This window comes from Ambystoma mexicanum, chromosome 5q (assembly GCF_040938575.1).
Source record: "Ambystoma mexicanum isolate Mex_15411 chromosome 5q, UKY_AmexF1_1, whole genome shotgun sequence".
Lineage (NCBI taxonomy): Eukaryota > Metazoa > Chordata > Amphibia > Caudata > Ambystomatidae > Ambystoma > Ambystoma mexicanum.
Genome location: NC_090933.1, coordinates 109,659,721 through 109,678,071, shown reverse-complemented (window position 1 = coordinate 109,678,071; position 18,351 = coordinate 109,659,721). Strand labels below are relative to the sequence as shown.

At 50.5% G+C, this 18,351-nt stretch overlaps 1 protein-coding gene across 1 annotated transcript in view; it reads right to left on the bottom strand.

Annotated features, from left to right (window-relative positions):
• Positions 1–18,351, bottom strand: part of LOC138497270 (uncharacterized) — a 385,925-nt gene that overhangs the window by 177,020 nt on the left and 190,554 nt on the right. The window contains exon 8 of the mRNA XM_069620617.1: positions 7,402–7,456. Within this exon, the coding sequence (XP_069476718.1) occupies positions 7,402–7,456 (55 nt within the window). The remainder of the gene's footprint in view (positions 1–7,401; positions 7,457–18,351) is intronic.

Here is an 18,351-nt window from a genome sequence, read left to right as displayed (position 1 = left end):
ATAGTCCTAATGAAATCTGTTTCCACATCTTGACAAAATGTTACGTCTTTCAGCCAGTGCTGCAGTGTTGGGGGAGGGCCTTTGCCCCATGTATAGGCAATTCTTCGCGCTAGAACCAGCAATACATTTGTCAGTCTTTGATCAGTGTTCGATAGTGACTGGGTTAGGCTTAGGAGAGCCGCTTTTAGTTCAAAGACGAGATCCAGTCCCATTATTGAGATTTTTTTCGAGCACGGCTCTCCAGAAGGTGGCCACTGGGGAACAGGACCATGCCAGATGAAGAAAGTCTGCTGTGGGCGCTCCGCACCTACAACATGCCGCTGAAATAGAGTTTCTTTGAGAGTGAAGTTTTGCAGGAGTGTGATATGTTTGGTGGAGGAAGTTGAAATGAATCAGCTTAAACCTAGCGTTGATCGCCACTTTGTGTGTAAGTTTTAGGGTGTAGGCCCATTCTTCGTCAGAGATTGTGCTGCCCAGTGTGTTTTCCCACCTTTTTTGGCGTTTACACAGTGTGGAGTCAGATCGTGGAATAGACCCTTGTAGATGCTTGTTACGAGGTGCCCGTCTCCTTGGGCTTGGATTGCGTAGTGAAGCAGTGGCCAGATTGGCGGTTGTTGTGGGAAGTCTGGCATAAACTCCCGAAGCGAATGACGCAGTCTATGGTATATGAATGTATCTAGAGCATTGTTGACCCCTCTCTCGCGGGCTTGTTGCATTGTCAAGAAGGACCCTGCAGGGAAGAGGTCATCCATGGAGTGCAATTGCAGCTTTTCCGCCCACAGTAGGAAGACTTTCAGATGTGACGGCTATGCCGGGAATAAATTTGATAGGTAGAAGCGGAGAATACCTGGAGACGGCGCCATCCTCTGGCGATTTTCTTCCAGACAGTATGTAGTAGCCATAACGGATTGTGAGACTGGGAGTCGTCCAAAGATAATGGATCACAGGAGATACGGGGTTGCCAGTGCCTTTCTATCTGAACGTGTGGTCTTCCGAATTGCGTTGCGTACCAGTGACTGAGGTATTGCGCTTGGGCTGCCCTGTAGTAACGTTCCAGATCCGGGAGGGCTGGTCCACCCTGCCGTGTTGGAAGGGTTAGTGTGGAGTATGCAACCCTTGCCACTCTACCAGCCCATATGAGGTCGAGGACCATGCTCTTCATGCATTGAAGAAGTTTGTGTGAGGATCAAGGGAATGTTCGAGAAGAGGTATAATAGTTTTGGTAAGATCATCTTGACTATCGCGACCCTGCCCCAAAGGTTGAGTGGTAGCGATTTCCACCTGTCGATCCTGGTTTGGATGGTGGCCATGACGGCTTCGTAATTATCGTGAATTTCGTCTTTCAGACAGCGACATGTAAATGCCAAGGTACCGCACACGGGTGTGTTGAAATTGGAAGCCAAAGTCGTCGGTGAATTCAGTAGTGGCAGGGGTAAGTGGGAAAAGTACGGATTTGCTGTTGATTTTCAGCCCTGAGAAGTGTCCAAACTGTATTACGGCCCTCATCACCGGATTCAGGTTCAAATCTGCGTTTTGTAGGAACAAGGCTATGTCATCTGCGTAGAGTGATATTCTGTGCGGGACAAAGGCAAGGCCCCTGTGGAGGTGATGCATGCGGATGCCGGACTGTCCGGATCGAGGGACTCCATTGCTCCGAACATCCTCCTTATTCCATACGATGTGTTACTCCCAGGGACGAAACCCAACACCATGGCGGGCATGAGCTGCAGAAGCCTTTTGGTTAGAATTTTTGTAAATATTTTGTTGTCCAGATTAATTAATGAAATTGGCCTGTAAGCCGCATTACGTTGGGTCCTTGCCGCTCGTGTATAAGGATTATGTTGGCTCTGTATAAAGTTGGAGGAAGCAGGTCCCTAGTGAGGGCCCCTCGTAGACCTGGAGCAGCAGTGGGGCGAGAATGATCGCAAAGTGTTTATAGAAATCACTGGATAGGCCTTCTGGGTCCCGGTGCTTTGGAGTTAGGTAGTTCCTTGATGGCCTCAAGGATCTCAACAGTGATAGGGGCGGGGCGTTTAGTGGTTCTGAGCTCAGGGGCGACTCAATACAGTTCAATTTCATCTAGGTATCGTGTCAGGTCGGCGGAGTAGCTCGTGTCGTACAGATCTTGGTAGAATTTGCATAAGCTTTCTACAATGTCAATTGTAGAGTGGACAGTATTGCCTGAGGGATCGCTTATCGAGTCGATCGCTGTGGGGCGTCTATCGGCGGCTATAAGCCTCGCAAGGAGGGCCCCGGGCTGGTGGCCTTCGCCGTATTGCCGGACCGTGTGGTGTCTGTCCAGGAATTTTATTTCCCTTTCGGCTGTGTTTCGGAACACTTCTATTTCTTGATAGCTGCTAACACTTGTGGGGTGTTGTCTGTTCGAAGGGTTCCTTCAAGGACTTTGAGTCTTGATTCGCTGGCGTTCAGCTCCCTCCGTAATAGTTTTAGAATTCCGCATTCTTTAGCCATGCAGACCCCTTTAATAAAACAGTTTCCCACAGAGTCCCGGCCGAGTGTACCGAGCCACGGCTGGAGTCGAGGAAAAGTTCCAGTTCGTTTTTGAATTCTTCTGTGAAGGCCGTGTCTTGCAGTGCTCGTGGTTTGAATCTCCAGTGGGGACGTGGTTTAGTTGCGTGTGTGTTGTTGCGTGTGTGTTGTTGCATACTAGGTACACCATGGAATGATCCGACAGTGTTCTTGGCAGAATGTGGCATTCATCCCACTGTTAACGGCTGTGGCTGGATACGAGGAGGTAATCTATTCTTGAGCTGGTCTTGTGGACCAAGGAATGAAAGGTAAAAAGTATTGTGTGTTAGGGTTCTTTAGCCTCCAGATATCGACTAGGTCGTAGGCTCTGCAGATTTCAGAAATTTGTAGCGACGCCTTGGATGGGATCGACGTCGTGTGATGAGATTTGTCTTTGGCCAGGTTCAACGTTGTATTGAGGTCACCACCCCAGATGATCGTGGATGGCTTAATTGTGCTCAGCTGTGCCACTACCCATTCAAAGTTGTTAGGGCCATCCGCGTTAGGGCCATCCGCGTTAGGGCCATCCGCGTTAGGGCCATAATAATTCACTAGGGTGACATCTTCCCGTCTATTGTTCCGTGTAGCAGGAGCGATCTGCCTTCTGTATCCTTCTTGAGGGCGATGAGTCTAAAATTGATCGCTTTGGTGATTATAGCCACTCTTCTAGCATAGGACGAGAAGGAGGCGAAGTAGCGATGGCATCCCACTCCCTTGCCCATGAATGCTCGGAGTTCAGGCGTAGGTGTGTTTCCTGGATGAGGGCGATGTCCACTTTGTGTCGGCATAGGTATCGGGTCATTTTCCTAACCTTCGCTGGCCGGTTCCCACCTTTAATGTTCCATGTGGCTACGGTGAAGGCGCTGTGTCTGTAATTCTTTGTACATGCATTTCTTGGCGTTCGGGCGCTGATGGGCTGGATCTTGTCGGGATGAGTTGGTGCGAGACGTGTTCCTCTCCAAAGTGGAGCACGTGGGGTGCCCGGGGTGTCGTAGAACTTGTGAACTCCCAACTTGTGCGCATATCCCTCCCAGTTTCCGCGAGCAACCCCCAACTGGCTCGGCGTGGTTCCCCCCTCTTTGATGTGTAGATTGTGCACATGAACATTGCTGTGCTAGGAGCGCTTGGATCCTCCCAAGACGCGCGGCCTTGAGGGTTTCAAGCCCTCTATTCCGTGTTCCAGCAGCGTTGACGATCAGTGATCTGTAGGCTAGTGTGTCTATATCTATGGCGGATTCCTCTGGGCTCTGTCTCTCTGTTCGTGCTTGATTGTTTTCGGGTGGCCAACAGCTCGCCTGATCAAGGTATACGTTGGCCTCCTCGGGGGATTGGAAAAACTGGGCTTTGCTCAACCACCAAGCATCAGTATTGTGAGGGTTCTCGTGTCTCCGTGGGCACTTCACCTGACGTTAATTATCTTCCCCAGTACTCTGCAGGGCCAGGCCCACGGCCTGTCGTATGTGGTTTGGGGCCAGTGGGGTGTATGCTGCCTGCTTTGTGTAGACGGCGTGTGCCACGTCTGTGGGATCTCCAGTTGGAAGGGACTGCGGAGCGGTAGCCGGTGCAGGCCAATCTCAGCGGCCCCGCTGGACTGTGGAGCGCCGGGTCCTCCCGCCGGGTGGTGGCGTCCCGGGAGGGGGTAGCCCAAAGGGGGACAGTCACTCCGGGGAGGTGGTGTGTGGGGGGGGGGGGGTTTCAGCGAGAATGGGCCTGGGATCAGCGCTGCGGGCCTGAAGCACCTTCCACTGCGCACGCTTCCACCAGGCCACCCCCCCCAGCCCGCTCCGTACCTTCAGGGCCCCAGCCCTGGACCTCCTTCCTAGCGTCCTCCACATGCAGCCTGCGGGGTCGCTGGTGGCAACCGGCCAAGGGATCGAAAAGCTCCGCCGGTGCGCAGCCCGGCTGCTGCGCCTCCCAGCCGCCAGAGTTGGCGGCCTCTCCTGCCGCCAGGGGGGGGGGCGGGGGGCATCCACACGGCCGGGCCAAGGTGTCCGCCACCCGCACAGAGCCGACTGCCGTTGTCGCCGGGGGAGGGGGCAAGAGCGAGGCCGGGACCGACTTCATCAGTCCCCGGGAGGAGGCAGGGCCAGGATGAGCTCCCCGCAGCACCAGCACCGCAGGAGAAACGGACCGCTCGCCTCCACGTCCCTCCTGCAGGCTCGCCCGAGCCACTCCGTCGGTTGCTGGCGAGGCCTCGAGGATCTCTCGTCGCTTAGGAACACTGGAACTCCAGGCGGTGCTCAGGCGGCATGAAGCTGAGCTCCGCGGCTGATTTTCCTCCCTGTGATCTCGTGGGAGCCATAGTTTAAAAGTTAAAGCAATTGCCCTCCGGAATGCACAGGATTAATAAGGATTTTAAACGGCCGCGCGGGAGCTCACAGAGGCACGGCCATCTTGTTTGGGTCTCTAGCGCCCTATGAGTTGTCAAACTCCATAATTAAAAGAAAACACAAGAGTAAACACATTCAAAATACGAGTGTGGACAAAGGGTCACTCTCTAGGTAAAGGTAAAAAAAAAAACACAACTCAAAATCCAGCAAAGTTGCTGGGGATCTTCAAGGTGAAAGGAATTAGCACATTTTTGAGAACAGGCAGCTACAGGTTTTCTTCGTTTCAGCACTTCGTAAACAGCACTGATGCAGAACAGTTGGACTTTCCTTGCCCCCTCGGTCCTGCACCCTGGTGAGGGGACTGTGGAATGGGATGGGATTTCCCACTTCTGGAGTGTCCTGAGAAAGCTCCTGGAGCTTTTGGCCAGATTAGCTGCACGGCAGACCTTGCACTCCGTTATGGACACTACCCCTGGCATTGGGCTTCTGCAGCAACAGAGAGGAACAGCAAGTCAGGGATTGTAAAGTGGAGTTCGTCTCAGGATAAGTTGGCCCCACTAACCCAAAGGAAGAAGAGGTTCACTCAGTTTCTATGTCAAGGTGAAAAAGGAGGTCAGCAGGGCTTCACTGGGCAAAACTAGGTCCAAGATGTTGCAGCAGGCTTCTCTTCACAATTTCTTCGGATGTTTCTTCCAGTGGTCGACTGCCTGTAGTCCCAAGAGCCTCGCCTTCTAAGCAAGTTTTCCCATTCATGCACAGGGTAGGCTGTCAAACACAGCAGGGGGACTGTCCTTTCAGAACAGCAAGCCAGCCAATTGGGACTAGTTTCGTTCAGGCACTCCTAGAAACAAAGGACAGGGGAGTTTCAGGACCCTCACTCACATCCTGCGCTCCAGACACACTGAGCCAGGGGAGGGCTTCAGGGCTGAAAAAAAAGGGCCATTTTGACAAAATTGTTACCCATGGGTGCTATGCTGCAGCTGAGGATTCAGCCTGCGGTAGAAAAGCAAAATGGTAGGAAAATTAAACCACTGCCACCAGACATTTAAAGTAGTAGGATAACATACAATTTTTACATGAGTAGGTAGGAAAAGGGACTAAGTCACACCCCCCCCCCCCAGCACTTCACATAAAATGGTGTGTGCTGGACCTACAAAGAGAAGAGACTTTACTATTCTTGGGAACAGTAGTTGACACAAGAAAATGTATTTAAACCTTATGAGTAATCTAAACTATTTCTCAGTTACACTGCACTGAAGGTGCCGTGCGTCACCATATAAAGGGTAGATGCCTATTGAGTTTGTCAGACCCCAAAAACAATCCAAATCGGGTCAAAACAGCAAGAAAAAGGTCTCACTCCAGGGTTAAAATTAAAACATCTGTAAATCCAGAAAAAGAGCTGGAGGTCTCGAACATTGAACGAAATTACACAGAAATTTGAATTCTCCCCAACACCTACCTTGCCCTTTTCAAAGCACGCTTATTTATACATTGCTGTTAAATAACTATTTAAAACTGAAACCGAGTTTAAGTGTTACTTGGCTACTTGTATTTTCGAATTTCATTGTTACAGTTCTACAGCTCACTTACCTCTTGAGATAGGCCTGGTTCCACAGTTACACTACCAACTTGTGTAGTAAAGACCTATACCAAAAGGTGGGTTACCCAATACCAAGCAGATTACGGTTGTGTAGTCTCACACAGTTGGACTATATCAATTCTTACCGAACAGTGTCACTACATAACTGACAGGGTCTACTACCCTTGACTTAACGTAAAGTAATCTAAAAGTAACACTCACTCTCCATGAATCAGTGTGGCCCATACTAAAAGTGTATGATTAGGTCAGACTTTCATAGAAGTACTGTTAGATATTCTAAAGAAGGTCTATGCTTTGGTCTGTGTACCTTCAAGCATTGTGTTGTGTTTATCACCATGACCAGTACTTACCCCCAACCTTGACCTGGCCTACTTGTATTTATAATAAACATTTCTTTTTAATAATACTGCTTGTTGTCAGTGTTCCTATTGAACCCGATACACTACAGGTTCTTTGTACCTTCCTACATCCCTCTCTCCCTCCTAACATAAGCCTGGCTGCTCTGTCTATGCTACCATATACTTAGGTGGCATAGCCTTATACTAAGAGGGGGGTTCTTGTACCGCCTCAGTTGAATGGTTTTACTAAGCCCCTAGTTGAACTTCAGATAAACTGTCCTAACAGTTTCCTTGTCTTCTTTTAATTTGACGTATTAAATTGTGATTCATTTGTACATCAATTACTAATTAATAAAGCTTGGGTTTTGAAAAAAATTGTGTGATTGAACTTCTTGCAGATAATACTACAGATCAGTAATTTGAATTGTTTTACAATATTCGGTGTGCAGGGGACGAACATGTTATTGCCAATACCACGGATCAGTGGCTCAATTTCCAAGGGTAAACTAAAGCAACACTCCCTCAAAATGTGAAACTGTAAAGGGCATCCCACGAAAATTCTCATTCCACTGTGCCATGAAACATTTGCAGATGTAAAACTTACAGTTTGCAGAGCGTTTCTTGGCCGACTGAGGCTGAAGCTTGATATTTACATTGGTCTAAAAAACAAATGAAAAGCATTAACAATGAGATAATACAATTTCCTTGCACTGTTGCATTAATTCCAAAATACTCAGGCTAATGAAACCAGAAGAATTTAGAAAAGAAAGTGTATGTTCCCCTTTTTACCAGTCAAGGGCCGGTCCTTAAACAATATGCAAAAAGATTCAGAATTCAGATACTTGCCCTTGCTCTGCATCCTTTACTACGGGTTTGGAATGCCTGCATCACAGGCTGGCGTTACAATTGTGTTCTATAATCAATCACGGAGTGCAGAATTTAGGAGGCCCCCATAATTATGGTAAGAGGGAAAGTTCAGCCAGAACCCAATCAATTTAACAAAGGAGAGCAGTCAAGGTTTAGTCTCAGGAGAGTGATGGTCAGGGGCCCAAGGAGTACTCCCGGAATAACAATTCGGCTTAAGACTGTCAGTTATAAAAAGACAGTTCCTTATTTAGGCTGTTAGAACTTAAACTAGCAGGTGGTAATATTGCAACACTATGTAAAACAAACCTATACATTCACCAGTAGGTTCACTTACGATAACATTACTAAATAACTTGCCAGATGCAACAGAGGTAGGTTAAATAAGAACCAGTCACAAGGAACAAGTTACTTACCTGTAACTTTTCTCCAGCATGGGTATGGCATGGATTTACATGCTCACAGATATTACTTGTCGGGCAGGGAATCCTCAGTAAAAGAAAAACAAGTTTCAATTTGGTTAATAGGAGAAAGACAGTTTGTAAACCAATCACTGAGCTCTGGGTCATACTGCCCCCAGCCATTGACTGCCCTCTCCCTAAACCCCTCCGGCAGCCAGCTTAAGATTTGGTAGCACGTAAAGTGGCAGTAGGACCAAGAACAGCCGCAGAGGGGCAGGATGGAGGGTTCCCATGTGAATCCATTCCAGACCCATGCTGGAAAACAGTTAGAGGTAAGTAACTTGTTCCTTCTCCAGCATGGGATCCGGCATGGATTCACCTGCTCATGAATAAAGAATACATAGCAGTACATACACACAGACCCACAGGAGGTTGCAAGGCTCAACATAAGCAATTACTCTTCACACCTCACCTTCAAGTGAACAGGTTGCATAGCACTGCTTGGCCGACTGTACTCCTCTCTGGAATCTTGGTCAACACAGTAGAAATTGGTGAATGTGTGCGTAGACGTCCACGTAGCAGGGGCACACCAGACGGGAACGCTGTCGAATGGGCTCAGACAGCTAGGCAGCAACCGGTTTGGCAACCAGTGACAATTAGTGATGCAGCCGGAGAGCCACCTGGAGATGGAAGCCTTGGACAAGGCCTTCCAATGGTTCACAGGACCAAAGTTCACAAAAAGTTGACCAGTCTTCCAGAAACTCTTCGTGCAGGACATAAAACTTCAGTGCTCGAGCCACACCCAGCGAGTGCAAAGCCCTTTCAGCCGCCGACAAAGGCGGCGGAAAAAACAGGTAACGCCAAGGGTTCGTCGAGATGAAATTCCGACGAACCTTGGGCATGAAGCACCACTCAGGTCTCGTGGAAAGTCAAATAAGGCTGCTTGCAGGACAGGGCTTCAATCTCACCCACTCTCCTGGCAGAGCTAATCGCCACGAGGAAAGCTGTCTTCCATGAAAGGAACTGGAGGAGCTTGATGCATAGTCTCGAAGGAGGAGGCCCCCCTGCCCCCCATGAGCCTAGTCAGCACCACGTTGAGTACCCACACCAGGGTAGGCGCCTTCACCGGCAGAAACGATCAGAACCCCTTGACTAGGAGTGACCAAAGACCGTCCCGGAGACCTGGTGTAGCGGGAAATAGCCACCACATGCACTTTGATGGAGGCGTGCGCCAGCCCAGACTTTGCCAATGGCAACAAGCATGGAAGAACTTTGAGGGTGAGAGGCGTTACCCTCTGCGACCGGCACAAAGTCGCAAAATGCCATTTGTGTCCGTAACACTTTAGAGTTGACAATAACCTGGCCTTGACAAGGATCTCCCTGCAGTCCGCCGGCAGCTCGTAACCAAACTAATGCTGCAGGAGCCAGGCCTTCAGGTTCAGCAATCCTGGGTCATGGTGCAGGATTGCACCTCCTTCCCTCGAAAGAAGCTCCGCGACCACTTGTAGCTTGACTGGAGGGGACGCTGACCTGCTGGGAAGGTCCGGCTACCAGATTTGCCTCGGCCACGCTGGAGCGGTGAGGATCACCCTGCACTGGTAGGTTCTAGTTAACCGATGACTTCGTATTATCAGCAGCAGAGGGAATGCATACAGGAACAGGCCTTCCCAAGGGAATGAGAATGCGTCCCCCCCATGCTCCCCGGCTGGGTGAACCTGCTGGCAAACCCCTGGCACTTGGTGTTCATTACCACAAACAGATCTATCTGGGGACTGCCCCACCCGAGGAAGAGGTGGTCCACTTGATACTGCCAAAGCTCCCACTTGTGCAAGAGCGGAGCTCCCTGCTGATTGAGCTGGCAACTGTTTGACATCCGCCAGCTGAAAAGGAATGAGAGTCCCTTGGCGACTGCTCAGTGCCACAATTCCTGCACCGCTCGTGAGCGCTGGGGATCAGGTGCCCCCTCCAACCCACTAACCCCCGCCACCACAATTCATTCCTGGAGTGGTCACATCCGCAACTTGAAGAGCCAGATCAGGTAGTTACATGACAATATGCCAAGCAGCGACTGGATGGTGCTCACCATGACGAGTGCCAACAGCCTTTGCACCTTGCCCAAAATGGCCGCTATCCGCTGCCGGAGCCGCCAGGCATGATACCGCGTTGAGCCTGGACTCCAGGAACAGCGTGTCCTGTGATGTAGACAAGCAGGACTTTGCATAGTTCACAGAGAACCACCGATCAGTCAGCAGCCAGACGGTCCTCTCTGATCGATGGCGACGTCCCTTGACTTGCCCAGATGAGCCAGTCGTCGAGGTCAGGGTACACAAGAATTCCCTGTAGTCGCAGACTGGCAGCCACTGGGGCCAGGCACTTCGTAAAGACTGGGCGCCAACTTCAGTCTGAGGGGGAAGAGCCTTAAACTGGTAATGCTCACCTTGTACAACGAAGCGCAGGAACTTGGATGTTTTTTTGTGAATGGGGACAGAGAAAGTCTCCCTCCTCCAGTTGGCCGAGCACATGCTGCAACGGGACAATCCTGAACTTCTGGGAGATGTACTTCCAGCCCCCGGTCTTCATTCTTCCTAAAAAGTATCTTGAGTAAACTCCAGAGCCCCGGAGTCACTTTGAAACCAGCTCCATCACCCCCTTTCTTAACATGGTCTGAACTTCCAGCAGAAGCTGAAGGATGTGCTGTTGCTACTGGGTCACTGGTGGTATCCGCGGACACTTGCTGAAACTTCAAAGTGTGTCCGTGGGCAAGAGTGTCCAGCACCCATCGATCTGTGGAGATTGTTTTCCCCACATGCTGATGATGTTTGCCAGCCGGCCTCCCACGGGGGTGCAGACCCGACGTCGTGGGCGGTTCAGTCCCGTTTGGAGGCCAGCACGCGGCCCTGGGAGCCTTGACGACAGCCACCTCTGAAGGCCTTGCAACAACCCCAGTAGGCTTCCTGTGTTATGGAACAGGAGGGTTGTGATAAGAGGACGTTCTTGCGCTGAAATTCTTTGAAGACCTGCCCGACTTCCCTCCTGAGGAATGAAAGGACGGATGGTGCTGTTGCAGCGTGCCCAGGGCACATGCCAGTCTTGTTGGCCTGAAGAGATTCAACTGCTTTCCTGAAGAGATTCCCAGTTCAATGGTGTTGGGGAGAATTCTCAGAAATGTGCCAATTCCCTCTACCTTAGAGACCCCCAGCAACTTGGTGGATTTTGAGGACTTTTGTTTTAACCTGGAGAGAGTGAGACCCTTTCCGCCCCCCACTTTCTCATCTATATTAAATACGATTTCTGAGCTCTGTTTCTTTGACTGTGGAGTCTGACAAACCCCAATAGGCATCTTTTACATAGTGGCACACAGCACCTTTAGTGTAGTGACACAGGGAAGTCTTAGCATTCCCCAAGGTTTAAATCCCGCCTCTGGGATAAACTACTGTTTCTCAGAGCAGTAAAGTGAAATTGACTTTACTTACATGTGTAAGTTTCTAGACCCAGCACACCATCTTACAATAGGGGTTACTTAGTATCCCCTTTGTCTATCTTCTCATGGAACAATTTTAGGTTACCCTTTCCTCACCGAATGGCTGGTGGCAGTGGTTTCGTTTTTACTACCAGGGTGTGCATTTACTGCGGGCTGCATTCAAAGCTGCAGTAAAGCACCCAAAGGTGCAATTTGTCAAAATGTCCCCAATCTTTTTTGCCATTTCCTTGTGGAAAGGTCGTCCTTGAGATTTACTCTACGTGCCAAACCTCGTCTGGTCCCTTTGTTAGTTTTGCCTTTGGCAGGATTCACGAGTGAAGCCCGCCTCTGGTTCCAGGGTTTCTGAGGTAGGCAGTAAGTGAGGGAAGTGCCCGAAACTCCCTGTGATTAGTCTCCTAGGAGACTAAAATACACTCCGATGATTGGCTGACTTGCGAGGCTTTTGGCTTGGAAGGCAGAGTCGACCACTGGGCGAAGGAACCGAATAAGAAAGTGAAGAGGACACCGGCTGAAACTCCTGGACCATTGGTTTGCCCGGGAAGCCCTGCTGCAGTTCCGAAACACCAAGTTCACATTGACAGATGACTTCTCCCCTTGAGTTGGTGGGACCAATCAACTCCAAAGTAAGCCACCTGGATATCCATCTCAGAGCTGGTTGAATTGCCACAGAGTTGCTGCTGGAAACGTAGAGCCAGGGAGAGAAACACCAGTTTGTGTGAATTGCTTTTAAGTTGGCCAAGAGCTCCAGGAAGACCCTCCGGACTCCCAGGAAGCATGACTGACCGAGCGTGAGCCCCCTTCAACAGAATGCGAGACCCAGAAGAAAGGAAAGTCCATCAACAGCCAAGAACTGCAGTGTTGCTATTTGCGGTAGATGCGAGGAGCTGAAACACTGAACAGCCAATGAAAGTGAAGTTTGCTGGTTGCAAGTTTTGACCGTCCCAGTGCAGAAGTCCTCAGACGTCTCTTGTCCCCACGACTGAGGCCCAGGAACAGGAGTCATATGCTGCATCTTTTCTTCATTTTAAAAAAAAGGTACTGTACAAAGTCTAAGAAGTTACCTCTTGCTGTAGTACTACTCACAAGTCTAACAGCTTGTGGCCCTACATTGATTCATCTTTTTCCTCAAAGACTTATGAAACATTGTGCAAAGACTTCCCTACTTACCCTTCAAAGAAGTGCTTCAGTCCATATAGACTTTGGCCTATTGACTTGGGCTTAGCCTGTTTTAACTGAATGACATTGGGGGATCTGAAAGTATTTGCCTAGAAATCTTTGTGCTAGCTTGTTTGCTCAAATATTTTCCTTGTTGCTTGCTCTTAATTCTGAATGACAACAGTAATACATTAATGTCAACAGCACCCTAGCAATTGAAGTCACCTGTGGGTGTATGTCTCTGCTGTATGCCAACCAAAATGGGTATTTACTGATATCATTTTAAAGTACTTGTGTGGTGTTTGATAGTACTCCCTCCTGAAGAAGGCTTATATTAACCGACTGTTAAATCAATTAATTGTTTTATCAATAAGCCCTGTGTCGAAGTGTCTACTTTAAGAACTTGTCACTGAACCCCTGTGTAACTCCTACAGCTCACACTGACTCCTCTGGATAAGCCTGGCTACTCGTCCACACTACAAACCTGTGTAGTACAGACTTATACCAAAGGTTGGGTTACTACTGCCAGGTGGTCAGTGTTGTCGTAGTGCACCCCAAGAGTACTGCATCCAATTTAGCCCAACAAAAGGCATGTCCAAGAACCTCTTCTGGACCTCCTGCCTAAAGTTGGTGGCCTTCAGCCAGCCACGACGACTGAGGCAAACCCTGTTGCGCATCAGGCGGAATCCCTTGTCCGCAATGTCCAGGGCCACTGTAATTGCATAGTCTGATGCCAACTTGCTTTCCTGAAGGATCCCCGTTCCCTCAACAAGCTTGTCCTCTGGGAGGAAACCAGGATCGGAGCCATCTTGCACCAAGACTCCCGGTCATACCTGACCAGGATAGTCAAAGTGTTGGCCGCCTCAACCGTTGTTGCCGCCGAGTAGATCACCTTCCTACCCATGGCGTTTAACTCCTTCCCCTCACAGTCAGGGGAGCAGAGGCTGAATAAGACGGGTTGGATGACTTCTTGTTCACAGCAGCAGAGACCACGGAGTCCAGTGATGGCTGTGACTGCAAACACTTGGCTGCAGACTCCGGTATTTCTCCTCAAGCCGGTTTCTTTCCGCCAGAGCTGAAGCAGGGTTCTTCAGCAGTGCCAGCCCATCGTCCTAGACATCCAGGAGGGGCACCCCTAAAATGGTCTTCCTCTTTGCCTCCTGGGGTTTATACAGAAAGCCCTCAGTTTCCTCCGGTGAGAGCTGGAAGAGCTCCAAAGCGTGGGCAATCATTGAGTGGAAGGAACCCACCTCATCCGGGGGAGAAACCATTTGCGGTGGAAAGATGCCATCATAGTTGCAGTGTCTGTCCACCTACATCCGCGGGGGGATGTGGGGTAGAGGGGCACAGGGGAAGGAGAATATCGGCGGTTGGAGCAGAGGCATAGGGTGCCTCCTCTTTGGCACTGGCGACCCCAGGGTCATTGCCGGTGGAGCAGGCGGCGCCAGCATCCTCTTCCGAATCGGACATCCATGTGTGGAGAGTCGAGAGTATATCATGAGATCTCTGGGAGGTGACTGGAGTAGGGTCACTGGGCCCAGCGCCTATGTCCTTCCCGCTGACGTAGAAGTCACTGCCTCTAGCGGGTACCTCTTCGACAGGTACATAGTTGTCTCCAACGTTCTCAGGGATGTGTGGATGGAACCCTTGTCCTCCACAAAAGTTCAACCCTCACTCCACCCTCCCCACCACCCCCTTCGTTTGGGTGCTCAGGAGTCTGCTACGGGTTCAGGCGGCATCCTCTTTTCCGGGGTCTTTTCCACTGGCTTGGCTGAAGCCTCCTGCCTGGGAGGAAGAGCCACCCTGGCTGCCGTAGGGGTACCCTGGACCACGTCAGCCCCTTTCGCCTTTCAAAAGGTGGCCACCATCAGCTGGATGGAGGACTGAGCCTGTATCACCTGGGCCTTCACGGCAGGTCGGTGTCTTTGTTGCTTGGCCTTCTCCGGTTTCTCCCGTAGCTACCCCGGGGTAGCAGACTTTCTCAACGAAGAGCTGGAGCGACGGCTGGAGATTGATATCTGCTGGAGATGATTACCACGCCCTGGCCACCGTGGGACCCGCTTGCGCGACAATCCCGACGGATCCGGTCTCGCAGTGCTTGGCCTTGTCTTGGACCCCCACCGATGGAACGCCCTCAAAGTATTTATAAACCCGCTCTGGCTGGATCCAGAGTAGGCATGCCCCTGTGAACCATGAGGCAGGGGCCCTGGCTTTGAGCCATGCAGCCAGTATGACGCACCAATCCTTCATAGTGCACTTCGTAAAGCCACGACAGATCTCGCAATCCTCTTCCTTGTGCGTGGGGTGAAGACAAGGCACTGGGAATGCTTGGTCCATGAAAACATTCTGTAAACCGCAGCTGGTGCAGAGGGAAGACCCCGTCCTTCTGTGACATGATCCGGCACGGGTAGGCGTGATGGCCTTCTGAAAACTTCCAAGAAGAAACACTTGAACCTGTCCTTTGGGGGCGATGAAAGATGCTGCAAAACAGATCCCCGTTAATCGAATGAAGAAACGATGGAGCACACAGGCACCATCGAACAAAAATAGGTTTTTCCTAGCAAAAAAGCGCAAACAGAAAGCTCCATGAAAAAAGCATAGGACGCCCAACACTTCAACGTGTGGTAAAAAAAATCATCTGAAGATGGCAGCCAGCGGAGGGGCTTAAGGAGAGGGTAGTCATTGGCTGGGGCAGTATGAACCAGAGCTCAGCGATTGGTTTATAGGAGAAATGATATGATGGGTTATTTATAGCGCGCTTAATACCCGGAGGTTTCCAAGCACAGACCTGGGGATCTTTCTTCCAAGGCGAGCATGTTGCCCCTGAGCAATCCTACCAAGACAAAAGGCAGTTTGTAAACTAACCTGAAACTTAGTTCTTTTACTGAGGATTCCCAGCCTGACTAGGAGCAATATTCATGAGCATGTGAATCCATGCCAGACCCCATGCTGGAAAACTTGTTTTGTATACTTGTGAAGTCTAACCCAAAAAAGGTATGGGGCCTAGAGCCGAAAAGTCTCAGGTCTCAACACATGGTTCTTGTAGGAAAGTATTCTTTAAAGCAGTGGTCTTCAAACTTTTTTGGCCTACTACCTCCCTCCCCCCCCTTATCAAAAGGTGGGCAGGCCAGGCCCCCCCAAAAAGGTCAAATGGACAGTAAGTCCAGACTGCTATGAACCATTACATGCAGTCGCCGCTCCCTGCTCCTAGTATAGACCCTGGGCTCACCCACCTTCTCCCATCAGTCTCTGGACTCCTTCATCCCATTGCTCACACTAAGATGGCTTTCTAAACTCTGGACAGAGTTTAGGAGGCCACCCTACTTATAGCAAACGGGAAAGAAACTTTGGGAACTGTACCCTACCATATCAAGGTCGCATGGAGGGTGGTCAAGGCTAAGGCACAAAAATGGAGTGTGTAAAGGATCCACACAGATAGTCAAGGATTACACTAGTATAAAAATACCATATTATGGGCCCAAAAATGCTAGCAAAATGAACAGGTAATGTTATTACACAATACTAACATTAAACATATGTACAATCACAGTTAGTGCAAAGTATACAGTTAACCCCTGGCAAGCCTGAAAGGGATGACAAGTTGCATCAACAGTCCACAGGGATTGGAACCCCAACTTGAAAAGTCCAATCCTAAATTGTTTGTGGCCTTATGCCCCAAAGTTCAAAGTTCTCAAATTGGGAAAAATGTTCCAGTAGATTTTGGGGGGAGGGGGGAATAAAAATAAAAAATCAGTCCAGAAGACTTTCCCCAGGTGTTTACTGAGTAAGGAACAAGCTACCATGGGAGGTGGCAAGGCTCCGCATCTTTCCTCCTCACCAGGCTCACCTTCAAGCAAACAGGTTGCGCAGCACTGCTTGGCCGACTCTGGCCTCCTCCCAGGAATCCCACTCAATGCAGTAGAATTTCGTGAATGTGGGCGTCAACCTCCACCTAGCAGCCCTGCAGATATCAGGCAAAGACACCAGACAGGAACGCCGTAGTTGCAGCGATCGCTCTGTTAGAATGGGCTCTCGGACGGACAGGCAATGGTCGGTTCACCAACCGGTGACAATGGGTGATGCAGCCTGAGAGCCACCTGGAAACGGAAACCTTGGAGAGGGCCTTGCCTTGGTTCAAAGGGCCAAAGTTCGAACGGCTGATGTCTTGCGAAAACACTTGTGCGGTCCACGTAGAACTTCAAGGCTCTAGCCACATCCAGCGAGTGCAGTCCTCTGAGCCGGCGACGAAGGGAAGAAAACAGGTAACACCAAGTTCTCGTTGAGATGGAAAGACGGCACCTTGGGCATGAAGGGGTGCGTCCGCAGCACCACCCTGGTATCGTGGAATGTCAAGTACGGATGTTTACAAGAGAGGGCCTGAATCTCTCCCAGTCATCGTGCAGAGGTGATGGCCACAAGAAACGCTGTTTTCCACAATAAAAACTTCAGAGGGGCCAAATGCAGAGGCTCGAACAGGGGACCCATGAGCCTAGTCAGCACCACATGGAGCTCCCACGCTAGGGCCTTCACCGGTGGGAATGAACAGAAAAGTCCTTCAATGAATTCCTTGACCAGGCGGTGTGTCCATAACGACGGTCCTGGAGTTCTGGTGTAGCGGGAGCTAACTGCCAGATGAACCTTGATTGAAGCATGGGCCAACCCTGCATTGGCCAGCGACAGTAAATATGGCAGCAATCCGTAGAGGGTCAAGTTTCTGTGCACAGCACCAGACAGTGAACCTCTTCCACTTATGTTCGTAGCATTTCAGTGTAGACTAAGCTCTGGCCTTGGCAAGCACTTCCTTGCAGTCCGCTGCGAGATCGTATCCACCAAACTACCACTGCAGGAGCCAGGCCTGCAAGTTCAGCAACCATGGGTCGTGGTGCAGAATCGCACCTCCATCCCTAGTCAGATCTGTGTCCGCCCGAAGTTTAACTGGAGGGGACACTGACGTCCAGAAGGTCTGGGTACCATATCTGCCTCGGCCACGCCGGTGCGGAGTTGATTGACGAGTCGCAGAAGCAGTGGCGGAAACGCATAGAGAAACAGGCCGTCCCAGGGGAAGGAGAATGCATCCCCCATGCTCCCTGGCTGGGGAAACCTGCTGGTGAACCTCCGGCACTTGGTGTTCGAGGCCGTCGCAAACAGATCGATCTGGGGATTGCCCCATTGTCAGAATAGAAGATCCACTTGGTCCCACCGAAGCTCCCACTCATGGCACACGCGCAGTTCCCTGCCTGACTTGGCCAATGTCACCCTGGCAATGCTGCCACAGCCTATAGGCTCCTCCCAACACGGTACCCTGCAACGACTTGCCCTCTGCAACCATTGCGCCTGCCCAGGTGCATTCCATCAACACGCATCTTGCACAGACCATCCTGCAGCCACCCTGTGTTCTAAGGCCTTCTGACATCTTGTTGCATCAACCTGCATGTACCCACCTTACTAGCAGTAATCCACGCCCTTGAAGCATTAGCCCTCTCAGATGACCCCCACGACCAACCCTAAACCCACATCAGTTATGCAAACTTGGATTATCCTTATGTTTCCCTTCTGCTTGGTACAGATCAATCTACCCTGCAAAGGCTCGCATTTCATCTCCCACCCTAACGGTCCCAGTAGACCAGCCTGTCCTAGCCACCATCCTACCCAA